We start from the raw sequence: 27255 nt of genomic DNA on the forward strand, positions 1-27255 counted from the left end.
GAATAATGAGGTGGGTCGCGGTTAGGTGTATTACAATTTTTTTCTTCGGTGTAACTATTAATAGTGTTAATGTGTTCTCTAGCTAATATTTCGAGTTTTTCGCGGAGTAGTTTATGGTCATCGGTTGTAGAAAATAAGTCCGCCGTAGCCCGAGCCAACTCTCGCCTTAGACGACGATTGCGACGATTTCGGGACCGCTTTATGACCCGTTGGGAATGGCGCGTAGTCTCCACTAACAACAGCGATATATGAGAGCTGTTCTTCGAGAAAGAGTCCTTGAATTCCATATTTATTTAAGAAGTAAAATTTTAATATTTATTCCGAAGAAATTTGCACCTTTGCAATTTTGTTTAGGGTGAGGGAACTTTGCGAGGGCTCTCACTGCAGTTATGCAGGAAACCCGACGGATACAAGGGAAGGTCGCGGCTTGCGCTGCAGTTATACAGGAAACCGTGGAACCAGGGCTCGCACTGCAGTTATGCAGGAAACCCGACGGATACAAGGGAAGGTCGCGGCTTGCGCTGCAGTTATACAGGAAACCGTGGAACCAGGGCTCGCACTGCAATTATGCAGGAAACCGTGAAACCAGGGCTCGCACTGCAATTATGCAGGAAACCGTGAAACCAGGGCTCGAACTGCAATTATGCAGGAAACCGTGAAACCAGGGCTCGCACTGCAATTATGCAGGAAACCGTGAAACCAGGGCTCGCACTGCAATTATGCAGGAAACCGTGAAACCAGGGCTCGCGCTGCAATTATACAGGAAGCCTTCAGCGGGGGAAGGAAGGGTTCAGGAATTATTAATACGAACTTCTTCGAATATTAGGTAACAGCTTTGAATAAAAGAAATTAATTTATTCAAGAACTCTTTTTAGTAGAGTGAGATTGTATATGCATATAAGGGGACTTACTACTTATGGCGTGCGTCGATAAAAATATCCAGAACAGAGTTGCGTCGAGTCAAGCGCTTCAAGGTGGAGGTCTCACTTGCAGTGTATCCGGTAGTTGTATTTCCGGTTTTGTGAACTCGCTATTGTTCACTGCCTCGCACTGTCGCACTTAACTTTGTTCTCACTCACACACAAAACGAGCGTCGAAACTTGAGTTCGAGTGAGGCCGAATTTGAAATGATAGTGTTCGAAAAGGCCAAAAAGATCTAAGTATGAGGCCGGATAAGTCGTGTGCGGAAAATTATGCTCAAGAGTCCGAAATAAAATCTACTCTCCCGAGGGATGTCGCGGGTATATAAACCTTTGCTCCTCCTCTCCATTGGTTTATTGACATTTCCTGACGAATAGGAAATTTTTCAATGACGCCCTTTGGGTCCCGGAGGCGTCTCTTTTAATTTTACAATTACTACGATTGGTTAAGGCTTTTGTTTAGGGCTCTAGGTTTCGACCAATGGAGAATTTGTTGTAGTCAAGTGAGGTTGATATTTTTATTACCCTCTCGAATTTATCTCAGGCAGATATCGCGTAACGACGATCTGTCAGGTGAGAATTGATTAGGTTTGATTATCGTTGTTAGTCTTTCTTCTAAATTTTTATTAGTTTCCGAGTGTTGGTTTCGTTTAGTGAACTGTCGACTATAGTTTAACTTCTTAGAATATAATAAGTTATAGTTTGAATTTTATGAGTTGATCTGTTTGCTTCTCAAGTTCTGTATTTACTCTTTACTTTTACGATGGAACTGTCTCGGAATATGTTTGTCTCGCCTGTCAGATTGTCGGTTTATCTGTGCGTCTGCGATATTTAAAATATCGCTTTGCGTTCTCCGAAAGAAAAGAATCGTGGAGTCCACAGGACGTAACGATTCTTTACTATTATTATTAAACTATCTCTGCGTATGTTTTCCTCGCTTATCAGATCACAGTTTATTAGTGTAGCTGCAATATTTCGAATATCGCCTTGCATTCTCCGAAAGAAAAGAATCGTGGAGTCCACAGGACGTAACAATATAATGCAAAATGATTTATATTTTGGTGGTAAAATCGTTCTTCTTGGTGGAGATTTTAGACAATTATTACCTGTAAAAGAAAGAGCTACGCGTTGTGAAATTATAAATTTATCGATAAAATTTAGTATTCTATGGAAGCAATTTAAAATATTTTCATTGACCCAAAATATGAGAACTTTACCACAGGAAAAAGAATTTGCACAATTTTTACTAAATTTAAGTAATGGTTCTTTAAATGATCATTCAGATAATATTCATATTCCAGAAAAATGTATAGCAAACGCAAATTCGGATATGGTTAAAGATATGTATGGAGACATTATAAAACGTAAACAATATAAAACTATGGCTAATTACGTTATATTATCTGCAAGAAATGTCGATGTTAATGAAATAAATGAAAAAGTAGTAAATTTGTTGGATGAAGTGACAGAGAGAGTTTATACAAGTATAGATTCTTTTGAAACAACAGGAGATAATCAAGATATATATAAAACAATTTCGATAGAATATCTCAATTCATTAAACCCAACGTGTCTTCCACCTTTTGAATTACGCTTAAGAAAATACACTATTGTCATGCTTATTAGAAATCTTAGTATCAGCGAAGGTTTACGCAATGGTACCAGATTATTAATTTTAGATTTAAATAATCATTTATTACGCTGTGAAATTTTAACAGGTAATAAGATTGGAGAAATAGATTTTCTTAATCGTATTACTTTATATTGTGAAAATGTATATCCGTTCACTTTCAAAAGAAAACAATTTCCAGTAAAATTGGCATTTGTTATGACAATAAATAAATCACAAGGCCAAACTTTCGACAAAATTATAATAGATGTTCGAAAAGTTATTTTCAGCATGGACAACTGTATGTTGCATTTTCACGAGTTCGTTCTTGGGATTCATTGAAAGTTTATTTACGGGATGATAATAATCTATCTAAAAAAATAAAAAACTACGTTTATAAAGAAATACTTGATTAATAAAACAACAAACAAATGAGTAATATATAATTTTGTTATAATGATAACAAAAGGTGAAAAAATTAATAAAACTGGAAAAAATTTTTGTTTTACAAGTTTGATTTAATTAAAAATTAATAATGATTTTTTTATACCATTTTAATTGCATTTAAAATAAAAATTAAACAAGTTATTAAAATTATATTTATATATTTTTTTATATTGTACATTTGCTTTAAATACTTACTTTAAATATTTATTTAAAAAAAACTTTAAATATAGTTAAAATTAATGATAAATCGGTAATAGATAGGCTATTCGAGCCGTACGCGGATGTCGGTGCGTCGATTCCAGCGAAAATTAATTTTTCGTTGGAATTAACTAATTGTGCACGGGGCACACATTTTGCTTGGTATACCACCAAGACTTTATTACGGAACAATCTCAATTCGAGATTTTTAATTCCAAAGATCCCTTCTGTCTCCCCTAAAGAAATGTAGTGCCCCGTGCACAATTAGTTAATTCCAACGAAAAATTAATTTTCGTTGGAATCGACGGATCGACATCCGCGTACGGCTCGAATACTGTAAATACGACACTGTAAATAAGAAACTACCGGCGGGACTATTTGACATATTAAATACCGGCTATTTGATTATTATGGAACTCGCATTTTAATTTGATCTCTACGGACAACTACATTTAAATTAACATGAAATTTGGACAAATCTTTTCTCGCCTTCCAACGAAGAATGGGTTTACATCTTTCGCATTACCAACATACACGTTCCATAATTATTACGATGGCTATTTTGCCTTTATTTTATTCTTGCTGTGGTTTCTTATCAATCATATCAATGTAAAACTTAATTATTAGATACTTTACTCGCCTCGATCGTTACTTTTAATGTAATTTTAACAATTTTTATCGAAACTATGCGTTTTTTAATTTAATTTGATCATTGTACTGAGGAAGACTAATTGTAAGTAAGTCGAAACGTTTATATCATTGTTTATGTTAGGAATTTAAGTTCTATATAATAAACTAATTTTGACATTACAACTTTATTCTTTAGCTTGTAAGTTGGCCTTTTATTCGATTATTTGCTTTGCATTATACGAGCCTTTTTGTCCATTTTTGATTATTAAAAAATAAGTTTATTATTGAAATTTGAGTAATGATCGAAGAAGGCGCGCGCTGCGTGCTAGTATCCTATATGAAAAAAGGCATGTGACGCTTGAATTGTTGCCGTTTTTCCGCGATGCCGATTGGTTCTTTCGATGCGCTCAGTTCATGTCATGAGCAGCTGTCACTTGTGTTAATTTGTGGTTATTTGCAAATTGACAGTTCGCATAAAAAGTCTAAAATCGTATAAATAAGAAGTCTTTTAAATTAAATTAATAAATGTATTAAATGTACACAGCGTTACTTCTGTCACCAACTTTTTTAGACATATGTGTATATATTTTGAAATATTAGAAACTAATCTATTTGCAAAAATATTACTTACATTTTCTCTGATTTTAAAAATTAATTTTCTGTAATTAAATTTATTTTTTATATATACTTATATATATTCTTATTTCTTATTTATTTCTTTTATTAAACACAGAATGCAACAGTGTGTTGCATCAACAACTACACTGAACAAAAATTATTAAATTCAAATAAAAATCTATTTCAATACTCCTTAATAAATCATTTATTTAATACTAATAACATTGATTTGATATATTATTTGTTCTCATTTCTTATTCATTTTAAATTAATGATAAAAAGTTTTTAATTATCAAACATTTTAATTATTTAATTTAATTAAATTAAACTTAATTAAACTTAATTAAAATTATTTTAATATATAATTTGCAATTTAGTTTTTCTTTTCTTTCTTATCCTCAATTTTCTTTTCTTCCTGATCCTCAATTTTCCTCTTTCTTGGAGTTCGTGTTGCCTTTAATAGCGCTGGTATGGACATTTGTCCTATTTTTTTTTATGTCTTTTAAATTGTTAGTTGCCAAATTTGATGGAACAGCTGTAAAATTATAAAGATAATAAATTATTTAATATTATAAGGCTTAAAAATTAATAAATTAATTGTGAGAGAGAAAACAAGGAGCCATAGCAAGATTTTTGTGCTACAATTAATACGTTTATTCTCGTGGTATAACAGAAGTATCAGTCTACTTTAGACCATCTTCAGTGTTATAAAAATTCAATGAATATTAAAATTGTCTTAATTACAACGCATAATATGGATTGCCACAAAAGTCAACGCAGAATTATAGATTGTCGCAAATTTTAAAAGTCAACGCAGAATATTCACGAAGAATGTAGATTGTAAGAATGTTTTTTCCTACTATAATAATATAGACACGGATATGAGTACTATTATTGAATTTTTATAACACTAAAGGTGGTCTAAAGAAAACCGAGACGTCTGTTATAGCACGAGAATAAACGTATTAATTGTAGCACAAAAATCTTGCTATGGCTCCTTGCTCTCTCTAACTCATAATTAATTTATTAATTAAAAAATGCCCAAAAATATTCTAAAATACCAATATGTGTATATATATGTATATATATATATATACATATGTGTGTATATATATATATATATATATATACGAGGGGGTACCCAAAAGAAACCGAACTTATTTTTTTTAAATTTATTTATTTAATTTTTAAACAAAAAACCTTCAATCCCCTTCGAAGTACTCTCCACTGGCACTAATACACTTGTCTAATCTTTTATTCCATTGTTTAAAACATTTTTTAAATTCGTCTTCTGTGATGCCCGACAGCTCCTCCGTCGTTTTTTTCTTCACCTCAGCAACGTGGGCAAAACGCTTTCCTTTCATGTTCCTTTTCATTTGGGGAAATAAAAAAAGTCGCAGGGGGCAAGGTCGGGTGAATAGGGGGGATGGGACACAGGAGCCATTTTTGGTCAAAAATTGGCGCACAGACAGGGCTGTGTGAGCAGGGGCGTTATCGTGGTGGAAAAACCAGTCGCCCGACTGCCGCAAATCAGGCCTCTTCCGCCGCAAACTGTTGCGCAATCTTTTCAAAACTTCCAGGTAGAAAGCCTGGTTAACTGTCTGACCCTGTAGAACAAACTCAGAATGGACGACTCCTCTCACATCAAAAAAACAAATCAGCATTGTTTTGACGTTTGATTTCACTTGACGAGCTTTTTTGGGGCAATTTTTGACCAAAAATGGCATGACCCCTGTGTCCCATCCCCCCTATTCACCCGACCTTGCCCCCTGCGACTTTTTTTATTTCCCCGAATGAAAAGGGACATGAAAGGAAAGCGTTTTGCCCACGTTGCTGAGGTGAAGAAAAAAACGACGGAGGAGCTGTCGGGCATCACAGAAGACGAATTTAAAAAATGTTTTGAACAATGGAATAAAAGATTAGACAAGTGTATTAGTGCCAGTGGAGAGTACTTCGAAGGGGATTGAAGGTTTTTTGTTTAAAAATTAAATAAATAAATTAAAAAAAAATAAGTTCGGTTTCTTTTGGGTAACCCCTCGTATATAATATATATACATTTATTCGGAAGTAATATTTATTCGCGGACGCGATACGCGGCGAATAATATTAACGTGATGCGCGATGAAAAGAATTCGATAATTCAATGTAGATACGAAATAAAGTATATTTCACAACACATTTATCAGTTTATTACAAATGTAATTAAACTATAAATATTTACAACGAATAACTCTCGCGATTAAATAATAGACGAAGCACGTCGGAAGGAAATTCGATCAAAAGACCCACACTCTTCGAAAATAAAAGATATTGTTTATAGCAACCGAATTCAGTGCATTCCGAGCTGCGCTCGCCGTGATAATACATGGCAATTATGAGCTGCGCTAACTTCATTGATATGCGGCAAACGTATCGCGCTATATTCAATTCTGAACATTCCGCCCGCCTCGCCTAAAGCACTCGGCGAAATTTTATATTAGGCTGTGTACAGTTACAGGTGTTTCATTAGCACGTGATGAATCAATGTATGTGGCTGATCAGCAAGTTTTGTGATCGCGAGTGTTAAATAGTAAGACTATGCAAAATGTGTTCAAGGACTATGAATAAGCTTGGCTTAAGTATTAGGCCGCCCGTCTTAATCTATCGCAATCACAAGTGATAATCAATAACAAAATACAATAGAATAATCTACTTATTAACATATTGTGTAGCTAAATACAAATACTTGAGAACAGAAGAGGAAAAGGTAAGAATTAATATTTTTAGAATACGGTGTAAAACATAACTTGTAATGTTATTAATATTATGAAAATTATTTCAGTAAAGAAAATTTCAGAAAATTCTCGCAGAGAAAAGGAATAAAATTACATTTCTTTGAAAAGATCACTGTTCACGCGCTTACGCTCTTGGTGAATCATCTGCTTCTGAATCAGCGATCGGGAGAAGAATAAGTTTCACAATTGGCCTAGTAAATTCTGAAGTAGCCGTACGGACGGTGACAACACGTATTTGACCATCTTGACCAGGATGAACACGGACGATCCGCGCTAAGGGCCATATCGTCGGTGAAGTTATCTCACTGCGGATGAGACACAGTCGGCCGACGTCGAAACCTGATTCCTTATTCCACCACTTCGGACGATGAATCAAAGAATGCAGATATTCACGAGACCAGCGCTCCCAGAAGTGGTCCCGCATTTTCTGAAGGAGCTGTCATCGTGACAGTCGGTTTGTCGGTTGCTCTAACAGTGACGGCTCAGGTATTGCAGTTAGGGCTGATCCTATTAAAAAATATCCTGGAGTGAGAGCAGCGAAGTCTTCCGGATCATCGGAAAGAGCCTGAAGTGGTCTGGAATTCAGGCAAGCTTCGACCTGAGTGAGAAACGTGCTTATCTCCTCGTACGTTAATGTGGTTTCGCCCACCACTCGTCGTAAATGGTGTTTGAGCGATTTTACGGCAGCTTCCCAAATACCGCCAAAATGAGGTGCTGATGGTGGATTAAATCGCCATTGTATTTGTTCAGTAGCTAACTGTCTGATGATCGCCTGAAGTGTTTTACTGTTGGATGTGAAGAGAGCCCGAAGTTGAGCGTCCGCTCCCGCGAAATTGGTACCGCAGTCACTATGAAGGGTACTGCATATTCCACGACGAGCTGTAAATCTCCGCAATGCTGCCAGGAACGCTTCGGATGTGTAGTCTGAAACTACTTCTAAATGTATAGCCCTTGTCGACAGGCAGACGAAAACAACGATAAAGGCTTTGTGTGCTCGATTGCCTCGCCCCTTCGAAGTTCGCATCCAGATAGGTCTGGCGTAATCCACACCAGTATGAAGAAAGGATCTTGATGGCGTTACCCGCTCAGGAGGTAAATTGCCCATGAGTTGCTGTGGAATCGTAGCTCGCCATCGCACGCAGGTCACGCACCGGAGGATATGCTGTTTGATGTTACGTCCGGGGGTGCAGTTGCGGCGTAAATTTTACGAAATTTAAATCGCGACCTACGAACTCGAACTGCGGGGCGGACTACGTCGTATTTCGGAATTACTCCGGGGATACCCACGACGACAGGTATTTCCTTTATGGTCACGGTTGCGTTTTGGGAGAAAGGGAGCGTTTCGTATAGATTCGATTACTGACGAATCAGTCCATGTATCCGCGGAATCGTTCGAGTGAATCGTTGACGGAGTGGAAAATAGTGATTATTGTATTACCATCCGAGTCGATACGGTAGGGTTCTTCACCACGGCGGTACAGAAGGTAAGCTCGTTGGCAATGATAACAAGGGTGGTCGATGTCACGTGTTTTCGACAGTCGGTAAAAATTGCAGACTGAGCAAACGACTCCGGTCGGTACGTCGCCGATAACGAGGAGATGCTTAGCGCAAGTTAACCACTCAGATTGCACGCCAATAGGTAAACGCATACGGCAATCCGTACAGAGAGCGGCACTTGTTTCCTTATTAATAAAACCGATTATCCGTTGGCAATACGGGAGGTTATTTAGGGTTTCTTCAATAGTTTCTTCCTCGGAATCATCCTCGGGGAGGAGCAAAGTGGTGGGGATGTCCAAGTGTGACGGTATTATTGGACACATAGGAGTTGATTGTTTAAACTAATGTTAGTTAAAATAAATAATTGCCATGAGGTCGATTTGAATGTTCTAACACGTTCACGAAGTTTCTAGATATTCTGGAAAGATTTAGAATTTTCCAAAGGGTTGACTGTAGGATACCTACTGCAGTTTTATGAGGGCCATAAACTGACCCTTGATAAAAAAAAAGGTTTCGCACGATTTCTCTTTTTGGGAGATGAGAAAATTTAAGACGCGCAGAGAATATTCTGGAAACCACGTGGTAAGCTAATATTTCTAAAATTGCAAGAGAATTTATTAGTTATTATTGTTAAGTGATTCAAAAATGCGTAGACGTAGCTTCCGAAATGGATTCTTGTATTTCGCGGGTTCCCGGGCAGAAGGGAGGCTCGTGTTGTAAAGAAATATCTTGAGCACCTACCTTATTTAATTTCCAAGGAATGGACAACGACTGGATGGCGATGATCCGGGGTACCCGCGTTGTAGAGGGTGTACAGGATGCCAGACCTTTCTGCAGATACCTTGTACGGCGTGGATCGTTGTCCGGGATGTCGTTCAATGGCACCTTGGAATTCTTGATTTCGATCGCGTGCAATTGCGTAGGCCACTCCCGTAATTTAACGTCCGCGTGATTATTATTATTATTATTAATGCTAAAAGGCACGGAGTCGCCGAACAATCTATCGTATTCCGCGTCGTTATGATAGTCGATTCCAATGAAATTAGAGAGACGACGTGTTGATTCAGTGCGATGTAGTCGTGCTGTTATACGCCGTAGTTGATTCTTTCTTCCTGCACGGCGTGTTTTAGGCATTATAAAATTTAAACATTCTGAACGTCGTTTCGCTTCTGCAATAACTAACGTGCGGCGGTCCTCACTGTTCGTTGTTGCTTTCGGCGAGAGATTATGAGCGGTTCGTCCTCTCTGAATAATCACTACGAGGTTCAGGAAATATTTCTATGTTATAGAATAGTAATTTGTTAGGAATGGATTACTTGACGCGTGTTTTAGGCATTGTAAAATTTAAACGTTCTGAACGTCGTTTCGCTTCTGCAATAATTAACGTGCGGCGGTCCTCACTGTTTGTTGTTGCTTTCGGCGAGAGATTATGAGCGGTTCGTCCTCTCTGAATAATCACTACGAGGTTCAGAAAATATTTCTATGTTATAGAATAATAATTTGTTAGGAATGGATTATTCGGCATGTGCAGGTGAGAGAATTCGAGATGCGTTTTAGAAATAATATAGGCTTGGAGATACACGAGGTTGGAACTAATTTAGAATGAATTTAGAATATATATATATATAACACTTTTATTCTAGTATAACACTACGAGTAATACAAAGTATCTAAGTTAAATTTTAGAGTTAGAATCTTAGAGTTAAAGTTAGAATTAGAGTCTTAGAATTAGAATTAGAATCTTAGAGTTAGAATTTGAATTTTAGAATTCGGAGAGAGTCTTAAAGGTGACTGCTCTGCTTGACGGCGCGATTAGAACTAAGCTCCTCTGGGCTCGCTCTGAGGTCCTTCGGTTTTCGGCAGCTCGGTTGCGGCGGCCGAGAGTGGGGGAACTCTCTAGAGTAGGGAGTTGCCGTGGTAGGGAAGTTCCCAGGTGCTGCGGAGCGCCGCGCTCAGGCACTAGGCGGAGTTAGATGTCATGGCCGGCATTGGCGCGCATTTCGAACGGTGTTATAAGAACTTAGAATTATTTTGCATAAGAGTGAAAAAATTTAAGTAGCCGGACGTGACAATGCATCATTCGTACGTAACAAAATCACAAAGTGCAACATACTCGAGTGCCAATGATCTCTACGATCAAATAAAAAGGATGGTAAAGAGGCATACTATGTTAGTATCATTGTCAGAGGTTCAGCAAGAGCATCTCGAGTAAAGAAATATGGCACAATTGGAAGCAAGTTTGTTGGAACAAGCCACAAGGGTGAATTCGGTGGAAGAATATATTGTTTAGGAGCAGCAATGTGACGAATACATCGAATCACTGGAAGAACAAAGTCGAATAAAACGTACACGATTACCGATCGGAGTTCGACAATCGCTTGTCTCCCAAATCGCGCGCCTCGAAGGGTTGAAGAATTCGGTACGCAACCGTTTCATACACGCAGGTACCGGAAACAGTGCGCGAGAAGATAGACTCATATGGCGAGAGATTGACACGGCGTTCGAGAGCCGCATCTTGACTGGTGCGGTGATCAACAGCAACCACATCGAACCTCGTCAATTTCTCGAAGATGCCAAAGACATTGTGATCGAACACGTGCAAAAAGTGTTGCAAAAACACACTAGTGTGAAAGTGAACAATATGTTTAATGGCGAGTTCGTGTCGGGCGATAAGCACGCCAATAAAACTATCAATACGAAAAACTATGTACTCTTTCGCACCTCCGATTTACGCTAATGGTACTATCACCGCGTTATCGAGCCCACGCTAGAATCGCTAGAAGAATTTCAGGAATGTGACAGTGGTTGGGCGTTGTCGCGAATAATCAATTTAATTGAAAATATAAACAAGTGTAATCCAATGCGCGCGGGATGTCACATTAAATTGCGGCGAGAAATAATGACGAAAAGAGCAGTGGTGAATGTGCAATCAAAAGACAATGCATGTTTTGCATGGGCAGTTGTCGCTGCTCTATATCCTGATGATAGAAAAGTGGAACGGGAATCTTCATATCCTCATTACATGGAAGTGCTAAATTTCCAGGACATTGAGTTTCCAGTGACTGTGAATCAAATTAAAAAGTTTGAACTATCCAACAACATTTCAATAAATGTGTACAGTATCGAAGAAAAGAACATTGTCTCGATACGTCTTTAGGAGAAAAAAAAGACAAGCATGTCAACCTACTTTACGTGCACGACAGCAGCAGATATACTAGGCCAATTCTAATTCAGGTCCTCCGACGGGGTTGCGGGGCGCGGGGATCTCGTTGGCGCGGGGGCTGACGTCACGCGGGTTGGAGGGGATGTTTCGGCAAAGGAGGGGGAGTTTTCTGAGTTCAATATTTGTAGATGGTATCTTTACGACTTTTTTATGAAGGATCTTAGACATTTTCCCAAAAAGGTATAGAACAAGCACCGATGATCGACAATTTTGTACCCTCGTTAATATAATTTTATTACGGAAGCGCCGATGTCCGGCAGCTCAAACTTGTCAACGGAGCGTTCTAGAGTCCATTAAAACTGTTTTTTTTTCATTTTATGTCCATAAAATCATTGGGATATTATGGAAGGAATGATGATTTTAGGGCCGACGCTGCGATGAACATGTTGAAACGTGATTTAATAGGCCTCTACCTATTTGCGTTGAAGTTCGGCAGCTTTGTACCCTCGCGGAAAATGTCCCATAAAACGGAAGCGAAACATCTTCCTTAATATTTTTTAAGGAAGAATGCAACGTATCGGCGCCAACGTTCGGCTGCTTGTAACTGGAGCGCTCTAGAATCCATTAAAACTATGTTTTTTTTTTCATTTTATGAGTAAAATATCCATTAAATGTCCATAAAATCATTAGAATATTATGGAAAGGAATGAAGATTTTAGGGCGCTGCGATGAACACGTCGAAACATTATTTATATAGGTGCAAATGTAAAAGCGTTGACATTCAGCAGCTTTGTACCCTCGCGGAAAATCGGTCGTAAACGAGAGCGAAAAATCTTCCTTAATATTTTTTAAGGAATAATTGCGACGTATCGGCACCAACATTCGGCAGCTTATGTCCTTACTCCTCTATCCATAAAACCGATATCTCGGGAAACTATCTTTTGAGATACGCCAAATGTTAGAAAAGGAAACAGAATTAGATGAAATATATTAGGAGGATGAGAGCGCGTCAAACCATAGTACGATTTGAAAGCACATAGATGCAGCGATGAAAAAAGTTTAGTGGTTACTTTCTTGTATTAGAAGTGTTAGTGGCATAGTAGTGAGAAAAAAAAATGGAAAACATCGAGCAGAACGAACGCGACCTGTTGGAGCGGTCCCATCAAGTCGCCACCTTGGGCGAGTATTTTGAATGGGCGTTGCGCTGTGAGGAATTGATCAAACAGCTTGAAGAACGAAGCCGTGTCAAGCGTTCGCGACTCTCGATTGGATATAGACAATCTTTGGTTGCTAGAATCGCGCAACTCGAGGGTGCAAAAACTCGATTGCAGAGATAGTTTGTATCCAGTGGTGATGAATACAGTGGCGACAATAACGCGGAAAGACTCATTTGGCGAGAGATTGATACGACGTTCGAGAGCCGCATCTTAACCGGTGCGGTATTAAACAATAATTACATCGAACCTCGTCAATTTCTCGAGGATGCCAAAGACATTGTGATCGAGCACGTGCAGAAAGTGATGCAAAAACACATTAATGTAATAGTGAACACCGTGTTTAATGGCGTGTTTGTGTCCTGTGATAAACGCGCCAACAAAAGTGTCAATACAAAAAACTATGAACTCTTTCGCACTTCCGATTTACATGAGTGGTACAAGCGCCGTGTTATCGAACCCACGCTAGCATCGCTAGAAGAGTTTCAAGAACGCGATAGTGGTTGGGCGTTGTCACATATAATTAACTTGACTATAAATATAAACAAGTATAATTCAATGCGCGCGGGATGTTATCTAAACTTACCGCGAGAAATTATGACGAAGAGAACAGTGGTGAACCTGCAGTCTAAAGACAATGCATGTTTCGCGTGGTCAGTGGTGGCTGCTCTGTACCCCGCCGAAAGAAATGTGACACGGGAATCTTCATATCCTCATTACACAACAGTGCTAAATCTCCAAGACATTGAGTTTCCAGTGACCATAAATCAAACTAAAAAGTATGAACTAGCAAATAAAATCTCCATCAATGTATATAGTATTGAGAACGACATCGTCCCGATACGTCTTTCGGAGCAAAAGAAATACAAGCATGTAAACTTGCTGTATGTGCAAGACAGCAACAGCGTAGGACATTTCGCGTGGATCAAGAATCTATCCCGCCTGGTGAACACACAATTGAGCAAAAATGATCACAAGAAGAAATATATCAGCGATCGGTGTGTATATTTATTGCAAATTATATATTAAAAATATTCATAAATAAAATTGTAATTTTTTTTTTTACAGATGTTTGCACTATTTCAGATCGGAGGACAAGTTGCAATCACATACAGTAGACTGCGAAAAGATAAACAACTGCGCTATCCGGATACCAAGCGATAAAGACAAGTGGTTATCGTTTGACAACTACAACAGAAAGGAGCGACTTCCGTTTGTAGTGTACGCCGACTTGGAATGCGTTTTGGCAAAGACTGAAGAAGTGACAAATTATCAACATCACAAGGTATTCAGCATCGCTTATTATATACATTGTTCGTACGACAACTCGTTATCCGCGTATAATTCTCGCCGTAGCGTCGATTGCGTTTCATGGTTCGCCAAAGAACTTAAAAATTTAGCGTTACGTATAAAGACCATTTTAACGACAAATGTTCCCACGGTAAATTTAACATCGGACGAGTGGAAAAAATTTCACAGTGCAACGCATTGTCATATATGTGAAAAACCATTTGTACAAGACGATACATGCGTACGCGATCATTGCCATCTGACTGGACGATACAGATGTCCCGCGCACTCTAATTGCAATCTAAATTATAAAGAATCTTTTTGTATTTCAATAGTTTTTCACAATTTATCCGGTTACGACTCACATTTCATAATTAAGGAAATAGCTACAGCGTTCGAAGGGGGAATCGAATTACTTCCAATAACTAAAGAAAAATATATATCATTTACAAAAAATGTTCAAATTGCAGAAGACAAATCCAGAAATATTAAATTACGTTTTATCGATTCATATAAATTTCTCAATACTAGTCACGACAAATTGGTATCATTTCTAAGTAAAGATAAACTCAAAAATTTAAAATCAAAATTTCAAAATTTATCCACCGAAAATTTCAATTTATTTAAACGGAAAGATGTCTTTCCGTACATCAACTGTTTTGAAAGGTTGCATGATACGTGTCTACCACCGCGCGAATCATTCTACAGTTCCTTGACCAGTGACACAGTATCCAGATTACGCGCACGCCGAAAACGTATGGGAGCGGTTCTCCATTCGAACGCTGCGGGAATATAGCGATCTGTATTTAAAAACTGACGCCTTGTTATTAGCTGACATTTTTGAAAATTTCCGGGATAAATGTACCGAGAGTTATGGGCTCGACCTCGCGTATTACTATACTCTCCCCGGGTATACGTGGGACGCCATATTAAAGCATACAAAAATTACGTTCGAATTACTTACAGACATTGACATGGTAATGTTTATCGAACGTGTTATACACGGTGGATTGAGTCAATGTTCAAACAGATATGCACACGCTAATAACAAGTACATGCAGTCGTACGATCCATTGAAACCATCTTCATATCTAATGTATTTCGATGTAAATAATTTGTATGGATGGGCAATGTGTCAACCATTGCCTTATGCTGATTTTCAATGGGTCGACAATATATCTCATTTCGACACATCATCTATCACACTCGATTCACCCACAGGCTACATCCTCGAGGTAGATTTAAAATACCCGCGACATCTTCACGACATGCACACTGACCTACCGTTTTGTCCAACACGCGATAAACCACCCGGTAAGCGGGAAAATAAGTTACTCGCAACGCTTTACGATAAGAAGCGTTATGTAATACACTACTACACCTGCAGCAGTGCATGCGTCACGACCTTCGCGTTACAAAGATACATCGCATATTACAATTTATAATTCATTCAATCCACATGGCTTCGCAGTTACATTGAACTTAATACGCAATTTAGAACGCAAGCGAAAAATGATTTCGAAAAAAAGGAGGAGGGTCAATAAGGGCGTTTTTGTGCCCCCTCTGGATTTTCATAAAACAATTTTTTTGTCTTGTATGATCATTAGGAATGTCAAAAATAATCATTAGGTGAGAAAAAAATTCGATCCATATAGCCAAAATTAATCATTAGTTTAGGTGTACCACTATGGTATCTAAGCCCTTTTTATGACTAATAAGTAAACTAATGAAATATTTTCGGTCATTATACTGCTTTGCCATAATATTTATGTCCGCTTGTGCCGGTTGCATCATTTCTTTGTTCGAATAATTTAAATATGTTGATAGCCATTTTTTTTCCCGATACGAGTGACGCTGATCGACTGATTAGATTTGTCGAGACCATTCAATTTATAATAATGCCTGCTTCGCGAAGTTCTTCAATGATTGACAGGATCTCATTGTCGTGAGCGTTGTGACCAGCTCGGCGCGAAGCGTCCAGCAATCGTACCCGATCCACTAGCTCGTTGGGGTCACCCCAGTGTATGTAATCAATCTTATTGTCGGTTAGCGCCAATATGGAGCATATGAATCTATACTTGAATGAGACTCAAAAGATTAAACCTGATCCCATTATTATCGAGAATATTTCGATCAACTTCACTACTGCTTACGGAGCGAGGGCTGTACTGGTGACATACAAGGAAATTACTTTGACATTGTATTTGTAGAATTACTTTCGCTTCGATTTAATGAAATTGTTCGTATTATTTTGCTAAAACGCGAATCTTAATTTGCTAAAAAAACAAAATTATAATTAATAATAAATGAAATTGTTTCTATCTTCAATCAGAACATTTTCTTTTATCCTCCCTATAATATTGCCTCCTTGTGCCTACTGCGAGCGTAGAACATTACGACGTAAATTATAGTTTGATCCTCGAACGTTAAACGAGTTTATCATTTCCGTCACGAGTAAGCGGCATGGAGAGCACCGCGTACATAAGCTCATAAGTAGCGGTGCTCGGAGAAAAACCCTGGCGCGAGTGCATCTCCGCGGAAACGCTTACTCGTGTCGCTCCTGCGGCAACGTATCGGCTAAATAAGCCGCGGTGCTCTTCGCTCGTACACGTGTAAGAAAACGCTAGCGCGAGCTTGCGACTGTCACGTCCGGCTACTTAAATTTTTCACTCCTATGCAAAATAATTCTAAGTTCTTATAACACCGTTTGAAATGCGCGCCAATGCCGGCCATGACATCTAACTCCGCCTAGTGCCTGAGCGCGGCGCTCCGCAGCACCTGGGAACTTCCCTACCACGGCAACTCCCTACTCTAGAGAGTTCCCCCACTCTCGGCCGCCGCAACCGAGCTGCCGAAAACCGAAGGACCTCAGAGCGAGCCCAGAGGAGCTCAGTTCTAATCGCGCCGTCAAGCAGAGCAGTCACCTTTAAGACTCTCTCCGAATTCTAAAATTCAAATTCTAACTCTAAGATTCTAATTCTAATTCTAAGACTCTAACTCTAAGATTCTAACTCTAAAATTTAACTTAGATACTTTGTATTACTCGTAGTGTTATACTAGAATAAAAGTGTTATATATATATATATTCTAAATTCATTCTAAATTAGTTCCAACCTCGTGTATCTCCAAGCCTATATTATTTCTACAACGCATCTCGAATTCTCTCGCCTGCACACGTCGAATAATCCATTCCTAACAAATTATTATTCTATAACATAGAAATATTTTCTGAACCTCGTAGTGATTATTCAGAGAGGACGAACCGCTCATAATCTCTCGCCGAAAGCAACAACAAACAGTGAGGACCGCCGCACGTTAATTATTGCAGAAGCGAAACGACGTTCAGAACGTTTAAATTTTACAATGCCTAAAACACGCGTCAAATAATCCATTCCTAACAAATTACTATTCTATAACATAGAAATATTTCCTGAACCTCGTAGTGATTATTCAGAGAGGACGAACCGCTCATAATCTTTCGCCGAAAGCAACAACGAACAGTGAGGACCGCCGCACGTTAGTTATTGCAGAAGCGAAACGACGTTCAGAATGTTTAAATTTTATAATGCCTAAAACACGCCGTGCAGGAAGAAAGAATCAACTACGGCGTATAACAGCACGACTACATCGCACTGAATCAACACGTGGTCTCTCTAATTTCATTGGAATCGACTATCATAACGACGCGGAATACGATAGATTGTTCGGCGACTCCGTGCCTTTTAGCATTAATAATAATAATAATAATCACGCGGACGTTAAATTACGGGAGTGGCCTACGCAATTGCACGCGATCGAAATCAAGAATTCCAAGGTGCCATTGAACGACATCCCGGACAACGATCCACGCCGTACAAGGTATCTGCAGAAAGGTCTGGCATCCTGTACACCCTCTACAACGCGGGTACCCCGGATCATCGCCATCCAGTCGTTGTCCATCCCTTGGAAATTAAATAAGGTAGGTGCTCAAGATATTTCTTTACAACACGAGCCTCCCTTCTGCCCAGGAACCCGCGAAATACAAGAATCTATTTCGGAAACTACGTCTACGCATTTTTGAATCACTTAACAATAATAACTAATAAATTCTCTTGCAATTTTAGAAATATTAGCTTACCACGTGGTTTCCAGAATATTCTCTGCGCGTCTTAAATTTTCTCATCTCCCAAAAAGAGAAATCGTGCGAAACCTTTTTTTTTTTTATCAAGGGTCAGTTTATGGCCCTCATAAAACTGCAGTAGGTATCCTACAGTCAACCCTTTGGAAAATTCTAAATCTTTCCAGAATATCTAGAAACTTCGTGAACGTGTTAGAACATTCAAATCGACCTCATGGCAACTATTTATTTTAACTAACATTAGTTTAAACAATTAACTCCTATGTGTCCAATAATACCGTCACACTTGGACATCCCCACCACTTTGCTCCTCCCCGAGGATGATTCCGAGGAAGAAATTATTGAAGAAACCCTAAATAACCTCCCGTATTGCCAACGGATAATCGGTTTTATTAATAAGGAAACAAGTGCCGCTCTCTGTACGGATTGCCGTATGCGTTTACCTATTGGCGTGCAATCTGAGTGGTTAACTTGCGCTAAGCATCTCCTCGTTATCGGCGACGTACCGACCGGAGTCGTTTGCTCAGTCTGCAATTTTTACCGACTGTCGACAACACGTGACATCGACCACCCTTGTTATCATTGCCAACGAGCTTACCTTCTGTACCGCCGTGGTGAAGAACCCTACCGTATCGACTCGGATGGTAATGCAGTAATCACTATTTTCCACTCCGTCAACGATTCACTCGAACGATTCCGCGGATACATGGACTGATTCGTCGGTAATCGAACCTATACGAAACGCTCCCTTTCTCCCAAAACGCAACCGTGACCATAAAGGAAATACCTGTCGTCGTGGGTATCCCCGGAGTAATTCCGAAATACGACGTAGTCCGCCCCGCAGTTCGAGTTCGTAGGTCGCGATTTAAATTTCGTAAAATTTACGCCGCAACTGCACCCCCGGACGTAACAAAACTGGTGACAGCGGTGGGATACTGAAATTTCCGAGCTATGGTCGGGACGCGCGGAAGACAGGGAGATAAGGAAGAATCGGTTGAAAAGGAATTCGCGGGAAAGGAATTAACTGAAGCACAGCTCGCGGATATACAAGCAAAATTAAAGCAAAAGGAAGTCGAAATTATCGAAGCTCAAAATCGTATTAGAACTAGGGAAGCTCTCGCGAAAACCAAAGAAATCAGCCTAAGAGAGGAGGCCGCACTCCTCGAAGAGCAACGGAAAAGAGCAGATAAACGAGAACGCGAAATCGAAACGCTCCGCGAAAATATGGAAAGGAATCCGGGAAAGAGCCAACCCCAGGGCACCATCCCTGAGGATATGAATTCCCTCAAAAACGATCTCCTCGCGGAAATCGAAATATTACGCAATGAGGTGAATCGGCTGCGGCGAGAGCCCAGTCCGTCTATCAGACTCTCGGGCCAACCTCTACTATCGCTCGACGACTCCGCCGGGCATTCCGAGTTACCTTCCGGACGACCCCAGTCCCCCAAGGTCTCCTTTCGCGAAGCGACCGAAACCGTGCCTACTTTCGACGGTTATAATATACCGTTAAGGCAATTTACACGGGCATGCCAACGCGCGAAAGAAATAATTCCCCCGACATCCGAACGCAACCTCACCAAACTCTTACTTAATAAGCTTAGCGGGCGTGCCTATAGCGCCGTCGAGGGGGAGCCCTGCGAAAGCATCACACAACTGATCGACCTATTAAATAACGCATTCGGGCCCGCGAAAACGATCGATCAATACAGGGGAGAACTTAGTATCGTATACTTAAAACCCCAAGAGCACATGTTAGATTACATCAGCCGCGTCAAAGATCTACGATCCGCGATTTTAGACGCCGAACGCCGCGCAATGGGACGCATAGATAATGAGACAGCCCTAAGAATCGACGAACTCACGGCACGATCCTTCTGCGAAGGACTCCCTCTGCAGTACAGATTGCAGATGGATAGACGATTATACTCCGTCCCGTCTGAGGCGTTCGCGAGAGCGAAAGAACTCGCAAAACGGGAAGAAATAGACCGCGATCGATATAAAACACGTGACCGCCGCGAACCCGAACCACCGCGAAACGAACATACGCGTCGAGGATACGCTAATACGCCTCCGCGCAACGAAAATTATTTTCGGGAACGCTATCCGAACAATACGCGTAACGATCCGGTGAGATTCTCCGACGAACGCCCAACATATGGCGATAGACGCCAAAATTACAATAATACTAACACAACCACTAATGCGCCTACTCGTTACAACGACCGTCGCAATAAATGGTGCCGCTATTGCAAAAACAACGGGCACGAGATAGAAGAATGCAGAAAACGTGAATATAATAATAACGTGCAAAAAAATGAGTCGGGAAACGCACCGAGCCCCGCGGGAAGGTCGGGTACACCTCACCAAGGGGCCTCTTCTCAAACGAACCGCCCGATAAGAGCGATAAGCACGGAACACGATTCGGAAACACGCGAATCGCAATGTTAACTCCGAACGATTTTTCACATGCGCCCGCGGTCACCATAGCCGCAGGTGGATTATCGACCGAGACATGCTTTATGATAGACACAGGTGCAGCGCCTAATCTTGTTAAACAAGGACAAATACTCCCCAACAACGACATTGATAAAAGTTCGACGATCTTCCTTAGCGGAATCACGAACGATAAAATCAAAACGCTCGGGACTATTAGCATAAAATACCTCGGTCACCAAATCAAACTCCACGTCGTCACCGACGATTTTCCAATCTCGCAAGACGGAATCTTAGGTTCCGAATTCTTACAAGACGCGTCTAAAATAGACTACGTCAAACGCTGCATCATTTGGCAAGGGGCCTCAATCCCTTTCAACGCCGAACAAACATTCACGATCCCAGCAAGATCGCGAACTACACTACCGCTCCGTGTTAGCGATACCAACGTTAGCGTAGGGTATATATCACGGATCCACGTAAACGATGACATCTACTTAGGAGACGCCATCGTCACCAACCGCAACGGCATAGCCTACATAAAAGCCGTCAATACAAGCGATAAGGATCTCAAGTTCAACTTACCTAGAATAAGTCTTCAAGAGATAGAAAAACTCTCTACATCCTATCCTCGAGACCATGAGGGCTCACCGCCCCCTTCTAAGAGTCGTAAAAGCACTCTCTCCAAATCTCATCCCTCGACCAAGAGTCATAAAACCTCCGAAGCCGCTCTCCCAACCTTAGGGCATGAGGAGACCTTCGCTAAGAAAACACAGTACGTCGCAACACTAAGTAAACAAAACACATCCCGTCCCGACGAGATTAAGACACTACTGCGACTCGATCATCTAAACACGGAAGAAACGAAACACGTACATAACCTAATACACACTTACAATGATCTGTTTCGCCTTCCTACCGACAAACTACACTCTACTAACGTCACCACACACACCATCCCAACGACCGACGAACTTCCGGTACACACAAAACAATACAGATACCCGCCGATGCACAAGGAGGAGATTAACAAACAAGTGCAAGAACTCATTGAGAATGATGTAATCCAACCATCTATGTCACCATATAACTCCCCCTTGTGGATCGTGCCCAAAAAACCGGACTCACAAGGTAACAAGCGTTGGCGAATGGTAATAGATTACCGAGCACTGAACGAAAAAACAGTCGGGGACGCTTACCCCTTACCAAACATAGTAGAGATCCTCGATCAGCTGGGGAGCGCGAAATACTTTAGTGTGTTTGACTTGGCATCGGGTTTTCACCAGATAAAGATGAACGAATCCCACACACATAAAACCGCGTTTTCCACTCCGTATGGGCATTATGAATTTAAACGAATGCCATTCGGGCTCAAAAATGCCCCCGCGACCTTCCAAAGGCTCATGGACCAGGTACTGTCGGGACTTCAAGGTGCCGAACTCTTCGTGTATCTCGACGATATAGTATTGTATTCCAGTTCGTTGCGAGAACACGAAATCAAATTCCACAAACTAGCGGAACGACTCAGAAGGGCAGGACTGCGCCTCCAGCCCGACAAATGCGAATTCCTCCGCAAAGAAGTCACATACCTGGGCCATGTAATAAGTGAAGCCGGAGTGAAACCCGATCCCAAGAAAATAACAGCGGTCGAAGATTTCCCTAGACCCAAACACGCGAAAAACATAAAACAATTCTTAGGACTCGCGGGCTACTATCGAAGGTTTATACCTAACTTCTCCAAGATAGCACAACCTCTCACGAATCTGCTAAAGAAAGAGGAATCATTCGTCTGGAAAGAGGAACAAGAGTCGGCTTTCACGCAGCTCCGCAATGCGCTTTGTAACGAACCGATTTTGCAATACCCAGACTTCACTAAACCGTTCATTGTAACTACCGACGCATCCGGATATGCGGTTGGAGGAATACTTAGCCAGGGCACTATAGGGAAGGATCTTCCTATAGCCTACACATCGAGACTATTGAATAAAGCAGAAATAAACTACTCTACCATTGAGAAAGAACTGTTAGCAATAGTATATAGTGTAAATTATTTCAGACCATACCTATATGGTCGACAATTCCAGTTAGTAACCGATCATAAGCCTTTAGTATGGCTACACTCAGTAAAGGACCCATCATCGCGTTTAGTCCGATGGCGTCTAAAATTACTAGAGTACGAATATAAAGTAGAATACAAAGCAGGTAAAATAAATGCTAACGCCGACGCGTTATCTAGAAACCCTGTTATCGAACAAATTCTCCCGCTTGTAAACACATCCGACTCCGACGAATCACTATTTTCGACTAATCAACATAAGAAAACACAAGCCCCAACAAATGTCGATTCTCCCATACCAACAAATGTAAATTCATCAACAAGAAATAACGTTGATAGTACCGCAGAAAATGAATCCGACAAAGAAATCGAGACTGACGATAGCTCCAGTTCAGACGAAGAGAATCAAATCTTCGATAACCCTAGAAACCCCTTTGAATTACGAGAACCGAACGCGAGATTCAAAATAATAACTATTCCAGATAACTTTATAACCAGAAAAGACAATCTTGTTATATTTGCTACGCAACAAGGCGTACCGCTGGGACGAGGAGCTCAAATGTTGCATGATAATAACATACTACCCGTAATTAAAGACGCCACGTTGGGCAGAGCAAAAGTTAATTGCAACGGTAACAGACACTTAATATCACTTATCGCTAAAGAAAGAGTCTCAGCCGCCACTGAAATAGAAATTATCAAAGAAACGCTACGCTCACTAAAGGACGTAGTTACAGAATTGGACCTACAGTCAATCTCGATATGTCAAGACAATGTAGATAGCATTACCTGGAATACCATATATTCATTGCTGCAGCGTACATTAAGCGACACTAATCTTAAGATATTCGTATGCGCAAACAAGATCGAAATTCCACTCCCTGCAGATAGAGAAAGAATTATAAAAGATAACCACAGCTCAGCGATAGGAGGCCATAAAGGAGTAACCAAAACGTATAACCGACTAAAAGAACGATACTCCTGGCCAAAGATGAAGGAAGACGTCTGTGAATATATTCGTAAATGTAAAGATTGTCAACTGAAAAAATTAGTAAGAGTAAAAACTAAACAACCAATGGTGCTTACAGATACGCCAGGCACAGCATTTGATAAAATCTCAATGGATATAATGGGACCTCTTCCTACAACTTCTTTAGGAAATACATACATTCTTACCATACAGGACCTTTTAACTAAGTATTCACTAGCCATTCCATTGAAGCACGCATCCGCAACCGACGTAGCCGATGCACTCACTAACGAATTCATATGTATATACGGCGCTCCTATAGCTTGGTTAACTGACCAAGGGTCACATTTCCTTAATTCTCTGTTGCGCAATATAGCACGTAAGTTTAGAATTAAGCAATATAAAACTACAGCTTATAGACCGCAATCGAATGGTTCGATTGAAAGATCCCACCATGTACTATGGGAATACCTTAAACAATATGTTAATAAAAACCGCGAATGGGATCAATTTTTGAAGTTAGCTACGTTCTCATATAACACTAGTGTACACGAAGGCACGCGATACACTCCGCACGAACTTATATTCGGCAAAATAGCGCGTGTCCCCTCCAACGATCCGCCACTAGAGAATGAAGAAAACGAAACATACTCGCATTATCTTCGAGAATTGTTCTCTAGAATCCGCGACGTACAAGATAACGCGCGCGAAAATTTAATAGAAGCTAAGATTAGATCTAAGAAATATTACGACAGGAAACTAAATGTAAAGGAATTTAAGGTAGGAGATAACGTATACCTATTAAAAGAACCCAAAAAGGGGAAACTATCCGACCAATATACAGGCCCCTATAAAATTATACAAATCCTAAAAAACCATAATGTTAAGTTAGCTATAAGTAATAATAGGTTTAGAATTGTACATATGGATAAGCTAAAACCCTCGCCACATCAAGCCCCTACCCCGGAATACCCCCACTCCGAAGATGACTATATCTCGGACACCCCGACGGAGGACGGGCCAGTAACCAGCCAACCACGACAGAATGAAGACCTACGCAAGCATACTAACTGCAATCGCACTGTTAGCCCTAACCTCTAATGGGCTAATAGGGTACGACTGCGGAGGCCGCGGTTTAAATATCACTACGCTCTCACTATTGGACATAGAAGAATGCAAAGTCGACGACATCGAGCCAAAGAAGGAAGAGGTCTACGTACAATTGCTACAGTTGAGCGAATTCGAGCACACATCAGGAATCCAGTGCAAAATTGAAGTCGACCGAACTGTCTATTACTGTGGGATGCACTCACACATATCTGCCGTACATAACGGCAGACGCGAGTACATTCACGAAACATCGGCCGATACTTGTAGAAAACTGCACGAAACGGGAACCATCTCCTTAGGATTAAACGGACATCTCTCCGACATTAAACCAAACGCTACCAATCTGCGCGCAGTAACATTCGCAGGTTCCGTAAAAACCGACGGAGGATGTAGCGGGACTCAATACAGCGATCCGTACGGCACCTGGGATAACGCAATCGTCCAAGCCTCAATACGGATCACTACCCGGAAGCTGGAGTTACCCGTTAAACATAACACTAACGAGGTAATACTCCCCTCAGGTGTTCGCTGCCCCGTGACAACAGGAGAATGCAACGACGCAGACGGAGCCTCCACATACTGGTCGGTGTTACCTGCCGACAATTGCCATTTCGGCCGATACGATGTCCTATACGAAGGATTGGCACATCGCTTATCACCGAAATCAGCGCATAAGGACTCCCCAACGGTCTACACGGTAACGACACAAGATACCACGTTCGCGCTGGCACGCACAACCGAGACAAACATCTGTGGATATAAACTCCTGCGAACTGAGCACCCCAAGCTCTGCGTCCTCGAAACGCAGCCAGGACGCGTGTTCAAAGGTCGTTCAAAAATCAAAATCGACAATCTTGATATTTTCTCGTACGTAAACTCCAAGTTTATTTACGTAGAAAAACACCTCAGAACACAGCTATCACAACTATACAGAGACATAATGGAACAGAAATGCGCCCTGGAGAGACAAATCCTGCTCAACGCTCTCTCCCTTGCAAGCATTGCACCAGACGAGATGGCGCACAGAATTATGAAATCACCAGGGTACACCGCCATTACAGCTGGCGAGGTTATCCACCTCATCAAATGCGTACCTGTGGAATGCCGAGTACGACCCGTCGACAATTGCTACAACGAGCTTCCCGTCACCCACCAGAATAAATCTCTTTTCCTATTACCCAGATCAAAAATACTCACAAAATCTGGAACACTCAGGGACTGCAACGAACTCCTACCAGCGATGTACCAAGTGCACAACATATGGTACCGACTGACACCGAAACCAGTGGAGTCAATCGCACCTCCGACAATCCAGCCGTTAACCAAACCGTCATGGAGATACGTAAGCCCTGACTCGCTCGCCTCCAGCGGCATTTACACCAGCGAAGACCTGGATCGTCTGCGCGACCACATCATGTTCCCGATGGAAAAACCCTCAATGCTCAACACGATCGCCAGGGGAGCAATGGGACACGAAGTCCCCACAGGAAGTCTATCCATGCTAAACCTGCTAGACGAGAAAACACTCGACAAGCTAGCAGAAAACACGGGAGCACGCTTATGGAAAGGTTTCATAAGCTTCGGATCCGCCAGCGCCGGAGTGCTGGGCATCTTTGTCGTCGCACGACTTGCCAAATTAATAATAGACACACTGATCCATGGATACGCACTTCACTCCGTTTACGGATGGAGCCTACACCTCCTGGGAGCCGTATGGACGTCAGTCACGAACATATTATTACACATGGGAAGACCGGCCGACGGAGGACAAAATAACAAAAGGAAGCAACCACCACTGGGACCACTACCCGTACAGGAAGAATCAACACCCCTAGCCCCCCCCTCACAAGAAGAAGACTCCCCACCAATACAAAAAGTGAAAAGTGAAGCGCATGTAAATTATAAAGAATTGCGCAACCTCCTCAACGAAGAGGTATAGACTCGTTCACCACTAGGAAATAAGAAAGTGTTAACCTTAACATTAAGCATAAATAAAATTATACCCACTATGATATAGAACTGGAAAAAGTTAGACATGGTCCAACTTTTTCTTCTAAGGGGGGAGGTGTCACGTCCGGCTACTTAAATTTTTCACTCCTATGCAAAATAATTCTAAGTTCTTATAACACCGTTTGAAATGCGCGCCAATGCCGGCCATGACATCTAACTCCGCCTAGTGCCTGAGCGCGGCGCTCCGCAGCACCTGGGA

General features: G+C 40.9%; 2 protein-coding genes across 2 annotated transcripts; one reads left to right on the forward strand and one right to left on the reverse strand.

Annotated features, from left to right (window-relative positions):
• Nucleotides 1-7635: 7635 nt before the first annotated feature.
• LOC145941402 (uncharacterized) lies at nucleotides 7636-8301 on the reverse strand. The gene has a single exon (XM_083047520.1). The coding sequence runs from the start codon at nucleotides 8299-8301 to the stop codon at nucleotides 7636-7638; it is 666 nt and encodes a 221-aa protein (XP_082903646.1).
• Nucleotides 8302-25884: 17583 nt separating this feature from the next.
• Nucleotides 25885-26985, forward strand: LOC145941403 (uncharacterized). The gene has a single exon (XM_083047521.1). The coding sequence runs from the start codon at nucleotides 25987-25989 to the stop codon at nucleotides 26983-26985; it is 999 nt and encodes a 332-aa protein (XP_082903647.1). The 5' UTR covers nucleotides 25885-25986.
• Nucleotides 26986-27255: the final 270 nt, after the last annotated feature.

Source organism: Prenolepis imparis, unplaced genomic scaffold, assembly GCF_030444845.1.
Source record: "Prenolepis imparis isolate NDT839.2.m4 unplaced genomic scaffold, iyPreImpa1.0 SCAF_10, whole genome shotgun sequence".
Lineage (NCBI taxonomy): Eukaryota > Metazoa > Arthropoda > Insecta > Hymenoptera > Formicidae > Prenolepis > Prenolepis imparis.